The 16,693-nt window shown below is 35.0% G+C and overlaps 1 protein-coding gene across 4 annotated transcripts in view; it reads right to left on the bottom strand.

The window, feature by feature from the left end:
* The window catches only part of LOC106874122 (tetratricopeptide repeat protein 23), a 185,094-nt gene that overhangs the window by 141,832 nt on the left and 26,569 nt on the right, over window positions 1–16,693 (bottom strand). For all 4 annotated transcript variants that reach the window (XM_014921734.3, XM_014921733.3, XM_014921732.3 and 1 more), the window contains exons 4-5: window positions 16,176–16,299; window positions 14,617–14,776 (exon numbers count right to left, since the gene is read on the bottom strand). In XM_014921734.3, the coding sequence (XP_014777220.1) occupies window positions 14,617–14,776; window positions 16,176–16,299 (284 nt within the window). The remainder of the gene's footprint in view (window positions 1–14,616; window positions 14,777–16,175; window positions 16,300–16,693) is intronic.

The raw sequence follows: 16,693 nt of genomic DNA, 5'->3' as shown, positions 1-16,693 counted from the left end.
ATAAAAATATTTCTATTTTATGTGTGTGTGTATATATATATATATATATATATATATATATATATACATACACACACACACACACATATATATATATATAAAAAAAATTTCTGTGAATGTATGTATAAGAGAATATTCTTTAATATGTTGGTATGTACATGTGGGTATATAATATTCCATTTAAGCAGGTGTCTCTGTGTAAATGTGTCTACGCATGCAGAAACCCCACATATGTGTATGCACACACACATACATACATTGTGTATATTCATGTTTTGTTTGTTTGTATGTATGCATGCATGCATGCATGCATGTATGTATGTATGTATGTATGTATGTATGTATGTATGTATGTATTCACATTTTCTGAATGAAGAATACCTTTCTCGAAATTTGTCATGAAATCAGATCATCAAAATGCATAAATACTCACAATAGACATTTAATAAAACAATTAAATCCTATTTGAATAAATTATATCCAAATTTTGTAATAAATTTTCCGGTAGACCCAACTAAATACTATACAAACACAATATTTTAGTATTAAGTTTCCATGAAATAACTATACTTAGCAATACTACCTAAATTCCATCTGAAAACATTTTATTCATTTCAGCTTGTAGTCCCATTTTATAACATTTATATTTAAGCTAGTCATATAATCATATCTATGTTCCAACCATTTACAGAAGCTACATCAAAATTGCCCATTATTTATAGTCTGTAGCTTTATTTGTTTTGAAAACCTGAAAAGCAAATTTGTAAATGTCACCTTATTTGTAATAACCTCTGTCCCAACATAGCAAAGTTATCTCAAATTTAATGTCCTTTCAATGTTAATTTTATAGAGTATTTGGTGAACAAGAATTTACACAATTACACGTTTCTAACAGGTCAATCTATGACTCCCTGCATTTCTAACAATAAAAATGACCAAGTATTGGGAGGGAACAAATATCACAATTGATAATTTTATCCAGAAGGAAGAGTTTCTCAGTTTTCTCCATACGTTTTACATACTTCACCAACAGAAACATGCATAAATACATGAACATAATGTATGTGTGTGTATGGATGCATGAGTTTTATGCATGTGCCTGTGTTTGTGTGTAAAAAAATGTGGAAGGATGTTATGGAAGAGGGAGACCCAGGCAGACATGGGCTGAAATAATGAAGGCTGATCTCAAAACGCAGAGCCATATGAAGAAGATGACAGAGGACTGAGATATGTGGTGCACTGCTGTACTCATGAAGACCCACCCACCACAACAGAATTCAGATCCTAAAACCAAGGTGCCACATAAAAAGCATTAGTGTGGGTGCTGGTTCCATGTACAAAGCACCCAGTACACTCTGTAAAGTGGTTGGCATTAGGAAGGGTATCCAGCCATAGAAACCAAGCCAAAAGAGACTATGGAACCTGGTACAACCCCTGGCCTGGCTAGTTCCTATCAAGCAGTTCAACCCATGCCAGCATAGAAAACAGATATTACTGTTGAGGATGATGATGATGATGATGATGATGATGATGATGATGATGTAAATATATGTGTGTGAGTGTATGTGCACGTGTGTGTGCGTGCATGCGTGTATGTCCTGGGTATGACTTCAAACTGTGTCTAGTAGTGGAGCCCCAGTTTGAGAGTTCCATGGTTTTGAGGAGTGTAGCACCCAGAGTTGTAGCACCCATCAGAGTCCCAGTTATGGGTAATTAGCATGTTAAGACTTACTCGCCTATGCATGTGAAAACTGGATCCAGTGGACTCTGGAGAAAAACCCATTATGGTGAGAAAGGCAATCACAATTCATTGTGTAGTGCACAGAGCAAGATGGGGCAAGTAAATCCTCTTAGTCATCTACTGTATCCATCTCCATCCTAAGTCATTTTGAAGATGATTGCAGGCGAGAGAGTGGGGTTGACAGAGCACAGCTTTTCTTCAATTTAAACAAAATCACTGTGCAAGGATGATTAGTATGGTTTCTATGGCTGGATGCACTTCCGAATACTAACCAGAGGCATATATTCTGGGTGTGCTAGGTGTGCACCGTACATCCACTGAAAATGGCAAATTCATTATAAATATTAACCTTACTCGTTAATTTAATCCCAAATCTTAATGGAAAACTTTTGTTACAGCCGTGCTTGAAATTTGGTGGCACTGAGTGTGACAGCACACTCAATACAACAACCACCATACACCATTGATACTAACCACTTTACAGAGTATACAGGGTGCTTTTCCCATAACACCAGCACTAGTAAGGTCATTGAGTAACTCACAAAACAAAGAAAATATCTCTTGACTATGTAAGGTTGTAGTAGGTTGGTGGCTTTAGGCAAGGTGGTGAGAGTTTAAAGTATGATAGTGGGACAGGCACAAGTGTCTTGCCACAAAGGGGAAACATGGTTAACTTGCAGTATATAAGGGTAGGTGGTAGTCACTGGAAGGATGACCAAAATGGTTGATGAGGTTGATTGAAAGATATAGGAATAGCTCAGAAAGGAGGAAATAGTAAGAAGCAGTTCAGGAAAGGTGGCAAGTTACTGTACATAGATCAGAAAATAGGAAGATGATGTGTAAGGTGGGAGTGTGGGGAGAAGAGATGTACAGAGAGAGAGAGAGAGAGAGAGAGAGAGAGATGTACAGTGACAGAGATGGAAGTCAGGGATATACATAAATAGCTGTAGGGAGTGAATATAAAAGTGCGAGAGCTGTTGACAACAGATGTCCAAGGTGTTGAGAATGATAATTGATATAAGAAAGTTTTAAAGATGAGGTATAACAGTACTGAAATGTAGCTCAGAGGAGAGGAAAAGAAAACTGGAGGCACAGAAAGTTGTCAACAAATTAGAGTGGGAAGGTATTATATGGAAAATAAGAGATGGATTACAAAAAGAAGTTGTTCTAGAGAGAAGTGTTTTGGTAACTGATAAGTATGTACAGATTCAGCTGGCATATGATTGCAGCAAATGGATAATGCGTTAGTTGAAAGAGTGATGGAGAGATGGATGTTAGAAAGATGAGAGGTGGGAAAGGTTACATGGAGACAGAGTAGGTACAGATGCAGAGTCCAAAAAATATATTGACATAAACATAACGCTTTTAGGACCTAGCTCTCACTGTGACAGACACGTCTTCTTGAGCAGAACAAATTGTCAATCATCTCAGTCCTTTGTCATCTCCACTGTGAAGCTCAACATCCTGAGACTAGCCTCCTCTACTTTATCCATGTGTTTTTGGATTTCCCTCTTCCACAAGTTCCACCCACTTTGACTGATAAGTACTTCTTTATACTGCTTTCTTCATCTATATGCTTCACATGACCAGCACAGTTTTCTCTTTTGTAAACAAAGCTGTTTCATTGTCATTTAAAATCCACTTTGCCATGCTCACATAGGTCAAACAGAGTTTGTTGAGGCAGCTATTCTATGGGTAGATGCTCTTCCTGATGCTAACCTTCATACGTTTCCAAGTAAAATAGTGTTTCATATGGTTAATGATTATTTTTCACTGAAAACTGCAAATCAACAAAGATGATGCTCATTTAAAACCATCAGATGACATCAAGACAAGAGCACAACACACACACAACAGGTTTCTTTCAGTTTCTGTCCACCAAATCCACTCATAAGGCTTTGGTCAGTCTGGGGCTATAGTAGAAGATACTTGCCCAAAATCCTATACAGTGGCACTGAACCCGAGGTCACATCATTGGGAAGTAAGGACTTCAACTACACAGCCATGTCTGTGCCTATACATACACAGTTTTATTTCAAGATTTTTTTTGCCAATAGAGAAAGAGCCAGTTTCTAACCTAGATCCAAGCCTCCTTCATTGAAATTTCAATAATATCAACAGGGCATTTTTGTATGTCTGTGCAGATTTGTATGTTTTGCTTTATGTATGTACTCTCCTGCATATAGCTGCATGTCTAGACATGCACATATATACTTAAATGATAAAATTCTGGAAAGTTTTACAGATTTTTACACTTCCAGTGATTGCTTGGATCTGTAGTCTTCGAAGCAGCTTTCTCCTTTCTTGTTTTGAGAAGCCTAATTTCTCAAGATTGGTATTTAGACAGTGTGATAAATATCCCAGTGCCCCACTAATTACAAGCATAAATGTGTGTGTGTGTGTGTGTGTGTGTGTGTGTGTGTGTGTGTGTGTGTGTGTGTGTGTGTGTGTGTGTGTGTGTGTGTGTGTGTGTGTGTGTGTGTGCTTGTGAGTGTGTGTGCATGTGTGTGAGTGAGTATGTATGTATGTATGTATGCATATGCCAGGCTTCTGCATTGTCTCCATCAACCAAAATTCCATATACAAGGCATTAGTTGATCATATGTTCTGGTAGAAGACACTTGCCCAAGATCCCACATAATGAGATGAAACCCAGAACCACGTGAACTTCATAACTATACAACCATACCACACCCATTTCAGAAATGTACTTTTACTATGAAAACTTTTCTTAACTCAAACTCTCTCTGAGTAACCAATTCCACTTTTTATGTATTGTATTTGCTATTACAGTGAACAGAAAAAAATCACTCCATATATCAGTACAATATTTAGCAATAACAAACCAGTTGACATTTTTTCCCCTTTATGATACTGTTAACTAAACATCAATTTCTGGATAACCTTAGTAGAATTCCAAGAAATTTTACACTGATTTGCTGTTTATAACAGTTTATTCAGAGATGCCAAAGGTAGATGAATATTCTTAAAAACCTACTACATATGTGAGAAATTCTGTCTGTGAGTGTGTTTGTGGAGTTATTAACTAACTCCTCCTACATCGTTTTATCGATTTTGATGAAACTTGACACGTGAGTAGAACTCATGTCTGGAAACCACATGGCATACTCAGATTGTTGAAAATATCGATACTAGCGCCCCTGGAAGGGATCCTTATATATATATATCTTATATATATATATCTTATATATTTCATTTTAACAGCCAAAGGAAATAACCCATTCGCCCAGATTTTAACAGCCAAAGGAAATAAACTATTCATTTTCCGAAATCATTTGGTATAAATCAAATTGAGTATGCTTATTTCTTAGTATTTGAACTGCTAGAGTTATTTTCGTAATTTATCCAGTACAACCCTTAAACAAGTAAATAGCATTTTCCTAAACAATAAGTCCACTTATTTCAGTTAGTAACTTATTCATGAATATACCAACACTAGTGCCGCATTCTCTGGGAATGCACAAAAGCCCATTTCAAAGTTATTTACATTCAATTGTTATTATCTCATATCTGATTAGCCTGTTATTACATAACATGCTTCACAATTTTAGTATACATACCTTATTAGTATTTTCTCTTAAGTTCTATATACTCTGGGAACCCATTAAAGCCCTTTTGGGGGGCGACTTTATTTGAATTCTTACAATAGAGTAACTAATTTCATGTTATCACATAACTGACTTAACAATTTGGGTATCCATAACTTATTTGGAATTCCTAAAAACAAGATCCTGTGTAAGACAGTTCGTTATTCTCTGTAAATGCCCAAAAACCATTTTAAGGGCTACATACTCTGTATTGTTATTGGATTAGTGAAACAATTATGAGAACGGAACCAAGGGATAAGCTCCGCTTTCCTGGGAATTACCAGGTACATCAGCTAGTATTAACATAATGCCAGCTGAATTACATCTCAGAATGTAAGTCAGGTGTGAACTTGTAGTAAAGCATCTAGATATTCAGAATCTAACCAAACTTCAATTACAACATTTATCAGTATTAAGAATCAGGATTAAGCTTTCACTTAAAACATTACAATGATCAGTATTACCATTTATATGGCATCTAAAAACATTGCTTTGAGTCATAGACAGATTGCTTGATATTTACAAAGTTTTAAGAATTTAGCTAAATCAAATATGGCACAAAATTGCTTTCCTGTGCAAAACTTTCCATAAAATAATACAAAGCTCAATAAATCCCATGAACTTAGGTATGCAAATCTAAGAATGGCTTTCAATTAAGAAGCTTTCTTCCAAGCAATGTGGTTTCAAGCTAGTCCCACTACACACTTAGGCATGTCTTCTCCTATAGCTCTGTGCCAACCAAAACATTCTGAGTGGATTTGGCAGATGAAAGCTGAAAGAGATCTATCCCAAATACACACATACATACATGTATTTGTATATGTGTATATATATATATATATATATATATATATATATATATATATATATATATATATATATATATATATATGTATGTATATATGTTTATATAAGATCCCCATAAACTGATAACAATATGAACAAAATATAATACAATACACAGATAAACAAATGGAATTAAATAACTATATACGTTAACAAAATTAAATTAAATTAAATACAAAGAAAGGAAAGAATAGAAAAAAGTAGGTATAAACACATGAACAAAATAAATAAAAACAAATTAAACGAACGTGTATAAACAGGGGATACAGATAATACAGGCACTCCCCTCCACACACACACACATGCACTTACTAAACATAGACACACATAGGGGTATACACATGTGCAAATAAAGACACATACAATAGGAATACAAAATACAAAATGGCTGATCGTTAGTAAGGAAAGACACACAAATAAGAAAGAAGAAAGCAAAAGACCACTGATGAGGTCATAGGAGTGTGACAAAAGAACTCTAGCCGAAATACGATTAATGTAAAAAATAAAATAAAGCTGAAGCAAATTAACACTAAATATATACTGCGTGTGTTTTTATTGGCTAAACTGGTAACATGACCATCCCCAAAAAAACAATATATATATAGAGCGGTTATGAGCAGTAGTGGTGTCAATTAGACCCAGAGGTTTCAGATAATGCTGAGTAAGTGCTAAGAATAGACCATAGTTAAGCTCCAGGTTCAGTGATTATGCGAATAAGGGGTCTAACGTAGGTCATATATCAGTGTGTGAATATAAGGATTTACTTTTCATAATGAGATTAAAAAAACCAAGGCTGTATATATTTTAGAACATTTATAAATAGAAGGTTTTACAGCTTAAAATATACACAGCTACTCTAAACCACAGGAAGTTAAGATTCAAACTTTATATGGGGTATATAAGACAACTCCTAATCTTGGGGAAATTTTTTTAAAGTTCCATCCTGTACACCAGTATATACAGTATATACAAATATAATACATACATACACACATATATATATATGCACACACACATAGGTATGCTTGTGCATGTGTTTATGTGCATGTGAAGTGCCTGTGGGATCATTTACATTTATGCTTCTCTGAAAATCTCTGAATTACACTGGCTATGTGCCTTGAAAAATGTGTTAAATAAGAAGTTCCTTGCATGTAAAACAAGCCAGGGGTGGTGACAGGAAGGGCATCAACAACATCATCATCATCATCACCACCATACTCATTGCTTTAGAGTCCACTTAAAAATCAAAATAACACACTGCTAACACAAAAGTAGGACACAGTATTGACTTATAAACTGTTAATATACTTGGTAATGTATTATGGTTGCAGAAAGGAAACACAGTGTCCCTACCAGCAATTAATATCAACATACCAGTTGCCAGGAATATGTTTAATGCGTTGATTGGTCTATCCAATAGTGTTACACCACTAAACTTAGTGGGCATTTAAGCAATGTATTCATAGATGAAGAAGAAGGAGTAATAACTCCTGAAATGTGCATATACACCCATTACCTATTTTTCTATTTTTGATTGCATTGTTTACATAGACATATTCGTATATAAAATGTCATAATTTTCAGTGCTGGCTCTAAATTCTACAGAATATTTGTAGATATACACTTCAAAAAAGAAAACAACATATGGATCTTTTTTAAAACGGGGGCCACATTTTTCATTAACGAAATACTTTGAAACTTGGAACACTGGTAGAACGTGTCATATAAAACATCTTTTTCTCTTAGTCTTCTTAAAAAAAAAAGAAATCCATAAGTTATTCCATGTTAAAGTTGTCGTATTTCTGTAATTTCAACCAATCACTGACGTCCATTCAGCCGATATACATTAAGTACCGACTACATAAACAAACGATTCTGAAACAATTAACCCTAACCCTAACCCTAACCCTAACCCTAGGGTTAGGGTTAGGGTTAAAGCAAATTTAAAATGAAAAAAGCAAATAAAACGAAGGTATGGAGATTAAATACGCTTTACATCGCTTAATCAGCCAAAGGAGTAAATGTAAACAACTGAATACTTGTCAGTGATTGGTTGAAATTATCGAAATAAGATAATTTTTTACATGAAATAAATTCGAATACAAAAATATTTTTCTGTTCTATAACACAAAATAGATAAGTATACGAAGTTTGAAAGTCTTTCCGTACCAAAAACACTACGTAAAACATTAATGAAAAATGTGGCCCCCGTTTTAAAATAGATCCCAACATATTGCTAACACAAAGTAGGTCACAGGATAGAGTCATAAACCTTTAATAATACTTTGTAGTATATTATGGATTAGAAACAAAATACGGTGTGCCTAGCAGCAATTAAAAATTAGTAATCACCATAACAAAGTTATCAAACATAAACTTATCTTAAAGTACAGCTGGTCACCTCAGATAAATGACCACTTCCTTTGAATGCACGCAGATGGCATTTGCTAATAATTTAGTAGCTTTAAAGTTATACTGCAATAAATAGTTTGCATTTAGCACTACTGAAATTTTCCTTTATTGTATAGAGGATTGTACAGCATAGGAATTGTATAGAGATTGGAGATGGAAGACAGCCAAACCAGCAACCTTAGCTATATCAAACTTCAAGTAAATTTATAGTGGTCTAGCAAACCAAATTATTGCAGTAAACAGTAAATGTGTATGTATATAAGTATGTATGCAAGTAACTAAGTATGTACGTATGTCTGTACCAATAAATTAGTAAACCGTCAGTTCTAACCAGGAACCATGAACTTTGGCTTTTACTTACAAGTATACTAGAAAAAAAAGGTTAATACTCTTTAAAACGAGTAATTTATACATCTGGCACAAGCCAATATACTTGCCAAAGGAAGAGTTCACTTGATAAATGTTAAATAAATGAACATATTCCCCTGCTATGTAGAGTGATACAACACTCCACCTAACAGGTTCGAATCCAGCAAAATCACAAGAAGTGGTGAAAAGAATAGATAATGGATATTACTAGACGTTTTAGGCGAAGATATATGCACGAAATGTATACACAGTGAGACTGAATGCAAAACTACACAATTGAATAGCAAACTACTTAACCATACATCCATCCCTGCACTGATGGGGAAGTCACGAGGGGAAGCCAAAATTTATCTGCACTTTCACCGTAACATATCTTTATTATTGTCACACTGTCTTCTGCACATGTGTGCTTATAGTTGGTACTATTGTGGTCACATGATTAAAGTGTGAGCCTGATTGCGCCATTTTTCTTTCAGGCTTTACAGTGTAAGCATGGCCATCCCACTTGCAATGTGCACCAAAGAAGAGCAAAGTGCAGTGACCCAATTTCTCTGGTCAAATGGTATGTCAGGTGCTGAAATTCATCGGAGGCTTTCAGCACAATACAGGGTCAGTGCACTACTGTGTAGAAGTGTCTATGAGTAGATCGAGAAGTTTAAAAGTGGCCAGACAATTGTGATGCACAAGGAGGGAGCAGGATGCCTGTCAACCTGACAAGAAGGTTCAGCAAGCTCGAGAGATGGCAATGGTGAACTGGTTCACCATTACCATCTCTCAAATCACTTTGCATTGCTCTTCTTTGGTGCACATTGCTAGTGGAGTGGCTGTGCTTACACTGTAAAACTAGAAAGAAAAATTGTGTGATCAGGCTCAGATTTCAATCACATGATCGCAATAGTATCAACTACAAGCATACATACACAGAAAGCAGAATGACAATAGTAAAGATATGTTATGATGAAAGTGCAGTTAATTTTTGACTTCCCCTCATATATATATATATATATATATATATATATATATATATATATATATATATATAATCATAAATATATAGGGGTCAGCATGAGTTGCTTCACCAACATACTGAAAATTTAGAAATATCAGTCAAAGAACTACTGATTCTAAACTACAATTTTTTCTCTAACGGATGGCGATATTTATGGCACACATAGAACAAAAACAGACGAGAAAACAAAAAACAAACCTGCCTTTAGTTAATCATGTACGACGTTTCATGGTTAAGAATATAAAACTATTCTTTTCCAATCCTCAGCATGATGTATGATAAATCTGAAAATGTCTGTAAACTCATGGGTATTTGACCAAGAAACATCAAAATCACATGAGGAAAGGCATTTACAAAATTTATCGGCTAGTAAGTTCAACATTTCACCCCAAGAATCTATCCCATGTGCGCCACAAATAGTCCCGCATAAAAAGGTTGCAGTTTAACCATCTAAGAGACATCAATATAAATATACAGATATAGGGTAGGGAATTGCCAATTAGTAATAAAATTAATAATTAACAATTTTGCCTAGTAGTTCAGTATGAAAAAAACCTTTATCGGTAAAACCATTTATAATCATAAATATATAGGGGTCAGCATGGTGAAGCAACTCATGCTGACCCCTATATATTTATGATTATAAATGGTTTTACCGATAAAGGTTTTTTTCATACTGAACTACTTGGCAAAATTGTTAATTATTAATTTTATTACTAATTGACAATTCCCTGCCCTATATCTGTATATATATATATATATATATATATATATATATATATAATTCAAATTTACAGAAAACAAAAGACGAAGACAGGTGTAGGAATAACAAGCAGGTGCATTAGTTTAACGCTCTGGAAAAATGGAAAAGTCTTTTATGTTTCAAGCCAATGCTCTTCGGCAGAAAGGATTAAGATGTAAAAATGGACAGACAATGAAAAAATGGGAAAAGAAAAACTGTGCAAAGTTCAACAGTCCAACATGGTGAGATGACTGGATAAAGTGAGTTGAACCCATGTGGCGCAAAGAAATGGCAAGAGAAGATTAATTCACGGCGAAGGCGAGAGTCCAGATGGACTCTATGCAGAGAAAGACCGAACACAGACAGATGTTGTAGCAAATGACAGGTACAGTGGAAGTGGCACAAGACCAGGGTGTCATTGCTGAGTTTGTTTGCTTGGAGGTGCTCTGCAAACTGGTCAGCTAAGCGGCATCTCAATGTACAGCGAAGAACAGAGAGAGCAGGAGATGCAGTAAATGACATTAATAGAGGTGCAGGTAAAGGAGTCAGTGACATGATAGGGACAGTGATGGGTGCCAGTGAGACTTGTGGTGTTGGAGAGGTCAGTGCAACGGCATGAGCAGGAGCAGGGGAAGGAGCCAGGCTGGGAGGCAGTGGTAGGGAAGAAACTGTGGACTTGGTGGTCATGCAGGTTATGGGTTCATTTGAAAAAGGAAGGGGTAGGTTATGGAAGATGTGCAAGGTGGAGGGGTTGGACTGCAGTCACTGGGAGGCTCAGAAAATGGTGTGTTTGAGGGGTAAGTTTAGGGTTAGAATGTAGAGGTAAGGTTAGGATTTAGGGGTAGGGTTAGGTGAAGGGAAATAAGAGATGGGTAAGGATGGGGCAGGTGTGAGAAGAAAGAGCACAGGCCTGGTCAACAGATCATGCTCGGGCAAGGGCAATGTGGATAACAGTAGTGGGGTATCCACATAAGATGAAGTTAAGGTAGGAGTGTGAGTCAGTGTGTTTGTAGTGGAAGAAGTTAGTGAGAGTGAAGTGGTGTATGCTGACAAAAATGTTGAGAAGTTTGATGGAAGAGTTAGAGATAGTGCAGGAGAATTTGAAGGCAGGATGGAAGGATTGGACAAAGGAAAGGAAGAAGTCCAGTAGTTCGTGGGAGAGTGAGGTCATGCCAATACAGTCATTGATATAATGAACATATAGCTTGGGAGTGGGACCAGTGAATTGTGAGAATATTTGGACCTTAATGTAGCCACCAAACAGACTTGCATAGTTGGAGTCCATTCTCTTTCCCATGGCCACTTCTGAGACTTGTTAGTAAAACTAACCTGTGAACAAGAAGCAGTTAAAGGAGAGGACAAGTTCAGCCAGACGAAGAAGTGCGTAGGCGTCAGGTTGAGGGTCAGACTAAAGGTCAAGGAAGTGTTTAAACACAAGAGGTCCTTCATTGTGTGGGATCACAGTATACAAACTTTTAATGTCAAGAGTGAACAAAAGTTGAGAAGAGCAAGAAAGGAAGGAGAAAGAGTTAAACAGATGTGTGTGTATGTGTGTGTGTGTGTGTGTGCATGAGCGCGCGTGTGTACATTATCATTATCATCATTATCATCAGCATCATCATCACCATTTAATGTTTGTTTACCAAGCTGGCATGGGTTGGATTATACAAGAGAAGTTAGCAAGTGAGAGGACTGCACCAGGTCCCAATGTAGACTCTGGCATTAGTTTCTCTGGCTGAATGACCTTCTTAATAACAGCCACTCTACTGAGTGTACTAGATGCATTTTATGTGGCACCAGCACTAGTGAGGTTACCAAGTAACTCACAAGACAGGGCTCCTCAATTGAGTAGGTGTAGTATTGATGGAGGTGGCTTTATGCCAAGTGATGAATGGTTAAAGTATGACAGAGAGATAGGAACAGCTGTCTTGCTGTAGAGGAGTTACATGTTTATGTCAGTAAGAAAACAGAGATGATTAGTATAGGGAATTGGACAGAGTGAGTTATAGCTATGTCTGTAAGAGTGTGAAAGAATAGTGATGGGGATAGAAGTGAAATCAGTGAATGGCAAATATGATTGGACACATGATCAATTGTGAATATCCTTTTTTGTTGGAGAGGAAGGCTGGAGATGGAGGAAATTAGGAGTGGATGAAGGAGGTAAGTGGCAGCACAAATGATGTAAAGTGTGGAGGGGGTACTGTCCAAGAGAGATACACATTGCCAGGGATAACATCAGAGGTACATAAAGGCATATATATATATATATATATATATATATATATATATGTATATATATATTAATGTATATACACATTTATTCATACATATGTACACAAACACAAGTATATGTATCCACACAAACACATACGAATATGTGTACACATACACACACATATAAATACACACATATACATATAGTTCACAGATGAAATCCAGAGATTCTCAGTATAGAAGACACTTAGTAGTTCTCAGATGATTCAAACTTAGACTCCGATGTCTTTACAGGGGTCAATTCCACGGAGTAAAAAATGGTTATAAGAGGGATCAAGTTGAGCAGATATAGAGGCAATTATGAGGATAAACAAATTAGGTATATTAAATATAACAATTGGAGTATGAAATACAAAATATTTATATATGTATACATGCAAAATGAGAGAAAGCAAAATATGGAGACTTTAATTTTCCCTGTTGTTTTACTCTAAGATGGATCTATTAATATAAATATCTATATATTTATACTTAAATATTCATCATCTGAAAGTCTCCACATTTTGCTTTCTTTTGTTTTCTATGTATACATATATACATATTTTGTATTTCATTCCAAACAGTTATATTTAATATCTAATTTGTTTATCCACATAATTGCCTACATACATATACATATGCACACATACTATATATATAAATATATATATATATATATATATAGTGTGTGTGTGTGCATGTATATATGTACGCATTATATATATATATATATATATATATATATATATATATATATATATATATATATATATATATGTATGCATATATATATATATATATATATATATATATATATAGACACGAATGTACAAACACACACACACTCATATACAGAGAGAGAGAAAAAAAAGAGAAGAAAAGAGACACAGTGTGAGAGGGTACAATGGTAGCAAAATAGTTCACCAATTTTTAATTCATTTCAATATATACTTCTACAGAATGTTATAGATTAGCAGATTCAGTATGTTTCACTCCTTGTTCTGGCAGCCACATTCAGCCTTTGCCTTTCATCCTTTCCAGCTAAATAAAATATATACCAGTCAAGTAGTGGATTTGATTCTCTTGGCCATTCCATTACAGGTCTTGTATGTGTCAATATATAGTATATTATAAAAGATTCCGCCGAGGTCGACTTTGCTTTCATCCTTTCAGGGTCGATTGAATAAGTACCAGTTATGCACTAGGGTCAATGTAATCGCCTTAATACATTTGTCTGTCCTTGTTTGTCCCCTCTATGTTTAGCCTCCAGTGGGCAATAAAGACATAAATATATAGTATATTATAAAAGCTAGTGTAAATAAACAACTAATTTATTTGGAGAATTATTTTTTTCTATTCTAGGCACAAAGCTCGAAATTTTTGGGGTGGGGCCAGTCAATTAGCTTGACCCCAGTACACAACTGGTACTTAATTTATCGACCCCAAAAGGATGAAAGGCAAATTCGTCCTCGGCAGAATTTGAGCTCAGAACGTAAAGACAGACGAAATACTGCGAGGCATTTCGCCCAGCATGCTAACGTTTCTACCAGCTCACCGCCATTATGCTCGGAGAAATATTGACAAAATACAAACAAAAAGCTTTTTTTTTTAAATTGGTGCCTATCAAAAAGGATATTTTTTCTCTGAGCATTTTGTTACAGCCAATATATGGTGTAAATTAACAAGCATGTTGTACATGGACAACTTGTCAGCATTATTAGTAGCAATATGGATATTGGAATCAAGCATCAAAGATTTCGCTCTCTCAGCATGATATTCTGCCTGGGCAGTGAAACCTACACACAAAGAAATATACTTTGGAAGAAAAAGCAGTCTTTGGAAGGAAAAACTTTGATATAATATGCTCTCTGCAATTCTCTCTCACTTTTTTTTTTCTGTTTTACATGTATAAGTAAATCAGGGTAGAAATAGCATTGGCATGACCATTGCCGGCTCTCCCAGACTGTTGCAATTATCATATTTTCCAGCACACAAGTCAAAATTTTCAGATTAAAATTAATAGCCAAAAACAGTAGATCAACTTATACACCAAGACAATTTTAGAAGACCAAAAGTTATTTTTGAAATGCAGCAGGATTTGAAATGACAGTGATGGTGTTTGAATATTTACACAACATGTCTACTTTTATACTACAATAGGTTTCTATAGTTTCCGTTTACCAAATTCACTCATAAAGCATAGGTTGACCTGAGGCTATAGTAGGTACCACACAGCAGGAATGCACCCAAAGCCATGTGGTTGCAAAACAAATATATCAACCACAGTTATAACTCTGACAATGATGTTAAATGGCTGTACTATCACAGAAGAATAACATTTATTATCTAAGTATGAGTTTTTACAAAACCTCCTCTAATATATTTATTTTTTATGCATCTTTTAAACAGTCTTTGGAATTTTATGCTTTGAACAACAGATGTTTAAGATCTCAAAAATTTATTCAAATTAAAATCAAATATGTAATTATGCAATCAATATATATCATTCAATATAATGTTAAAATCATTCAATAAAATAACAGGAAATACTTTTATATAAATTTTATACATATTAAGTGATTTCAACATTATATTAAATATATATTGCAAATATATTAAAGAACAAATTGACCTGAACCTTCATGTTATTAAATATTATATTGGATATTATAGTGGATAAATATTATACTGAATGAAGAATGAAACTTTAAGAAGTCTATGTTCTTATAGAAGCACATATATCAATATCATTATCATCATCATCATCATCGATATTATCATTTCACTTCATCCTCACTTAGATAATGTATGAGTATATATGTATTGCATTTTTGTGTACATATATATGTATATGCATGTGTGTGTGCGCGTGCACACACACATATATACATCACTTTATCAAGGTTCTTTTGAAGAAACTGCAGAAGAGAGAGCTTAGCTATGAATTCATGCTGTACATGAATTCCATTACATGGCCACACAGCTAGGCAGAATGAGCAGCTAAATCTCCCTCAAACTATACCCTCCTTAATGCAATCTTAGATAAACTCTCACAGAAAGACAAAAAAATGTGATGCTCATAACTAGAATACTTTTATTCATATGCCAGTTCAGTGAGAGGTGACTTAGAACTAAACAACAAAAAACATCATAAACAAATATTATGAAAGTGTAGCTTAGAGGTAAAATATATACCTTTTCCTTGAAGGTAGGTTTCAGCTAATGAAACATAACTGGCAGCCAGCTGCCAGTGCATGGAACCAAATATCACTCTTGTCAATGTCATAGCCCGTATGAATTCATGAATGGCTTCATTTATCTGGAAGAAAAAAAGAATAACATTACTGCGATCATGATGACATGTCACTGGAGCTGCAATAAGTTGTTTTTATATCTTAACACTAAAATCATTGATGCACAAAGTGTAATAATTTGGAATATATTCACCTACACTGATCTTTGGATATCCATAACCTATATGGCCAGTCATGCACCAACTATTCTGTATTCCAAGAAAACAATGAGATCAGTGTATATATGAGTTACTATATACATGTGTGTGTGCGTGTGTGTGTGTGTGTGTGTGTGTGTGTGTGTGTGTGTGTGTGTAGATAAATAGACAGACAGACAGATAGATATAGATATAGATATGTATACACACACATGTATATAAATCATCAGTAATTCATATATCCATAAAAGAAGCACACTCT

Source organism: Octopus bimaculoides, chromosome 9 (genome assembly GCF_046866305.1).
Source record: "Octopus bimaculoides isolate indiv1 chromosome 9, ASM4686630v1, whole genome shotgun sequence".
NCBI classification, from domain to species: domain Eukaryota; kingdom Metazoa; phylum Mollusca; class Cephalopoda; order Octopoda; family Octopodidae; genus Octopus; species Octopus bimaculoides.
The sequence above is the reverse complement of the archived record's forward strand: the minus strand, read 5'-3'. Positions and strand labels throughout refer to the sequence as shown.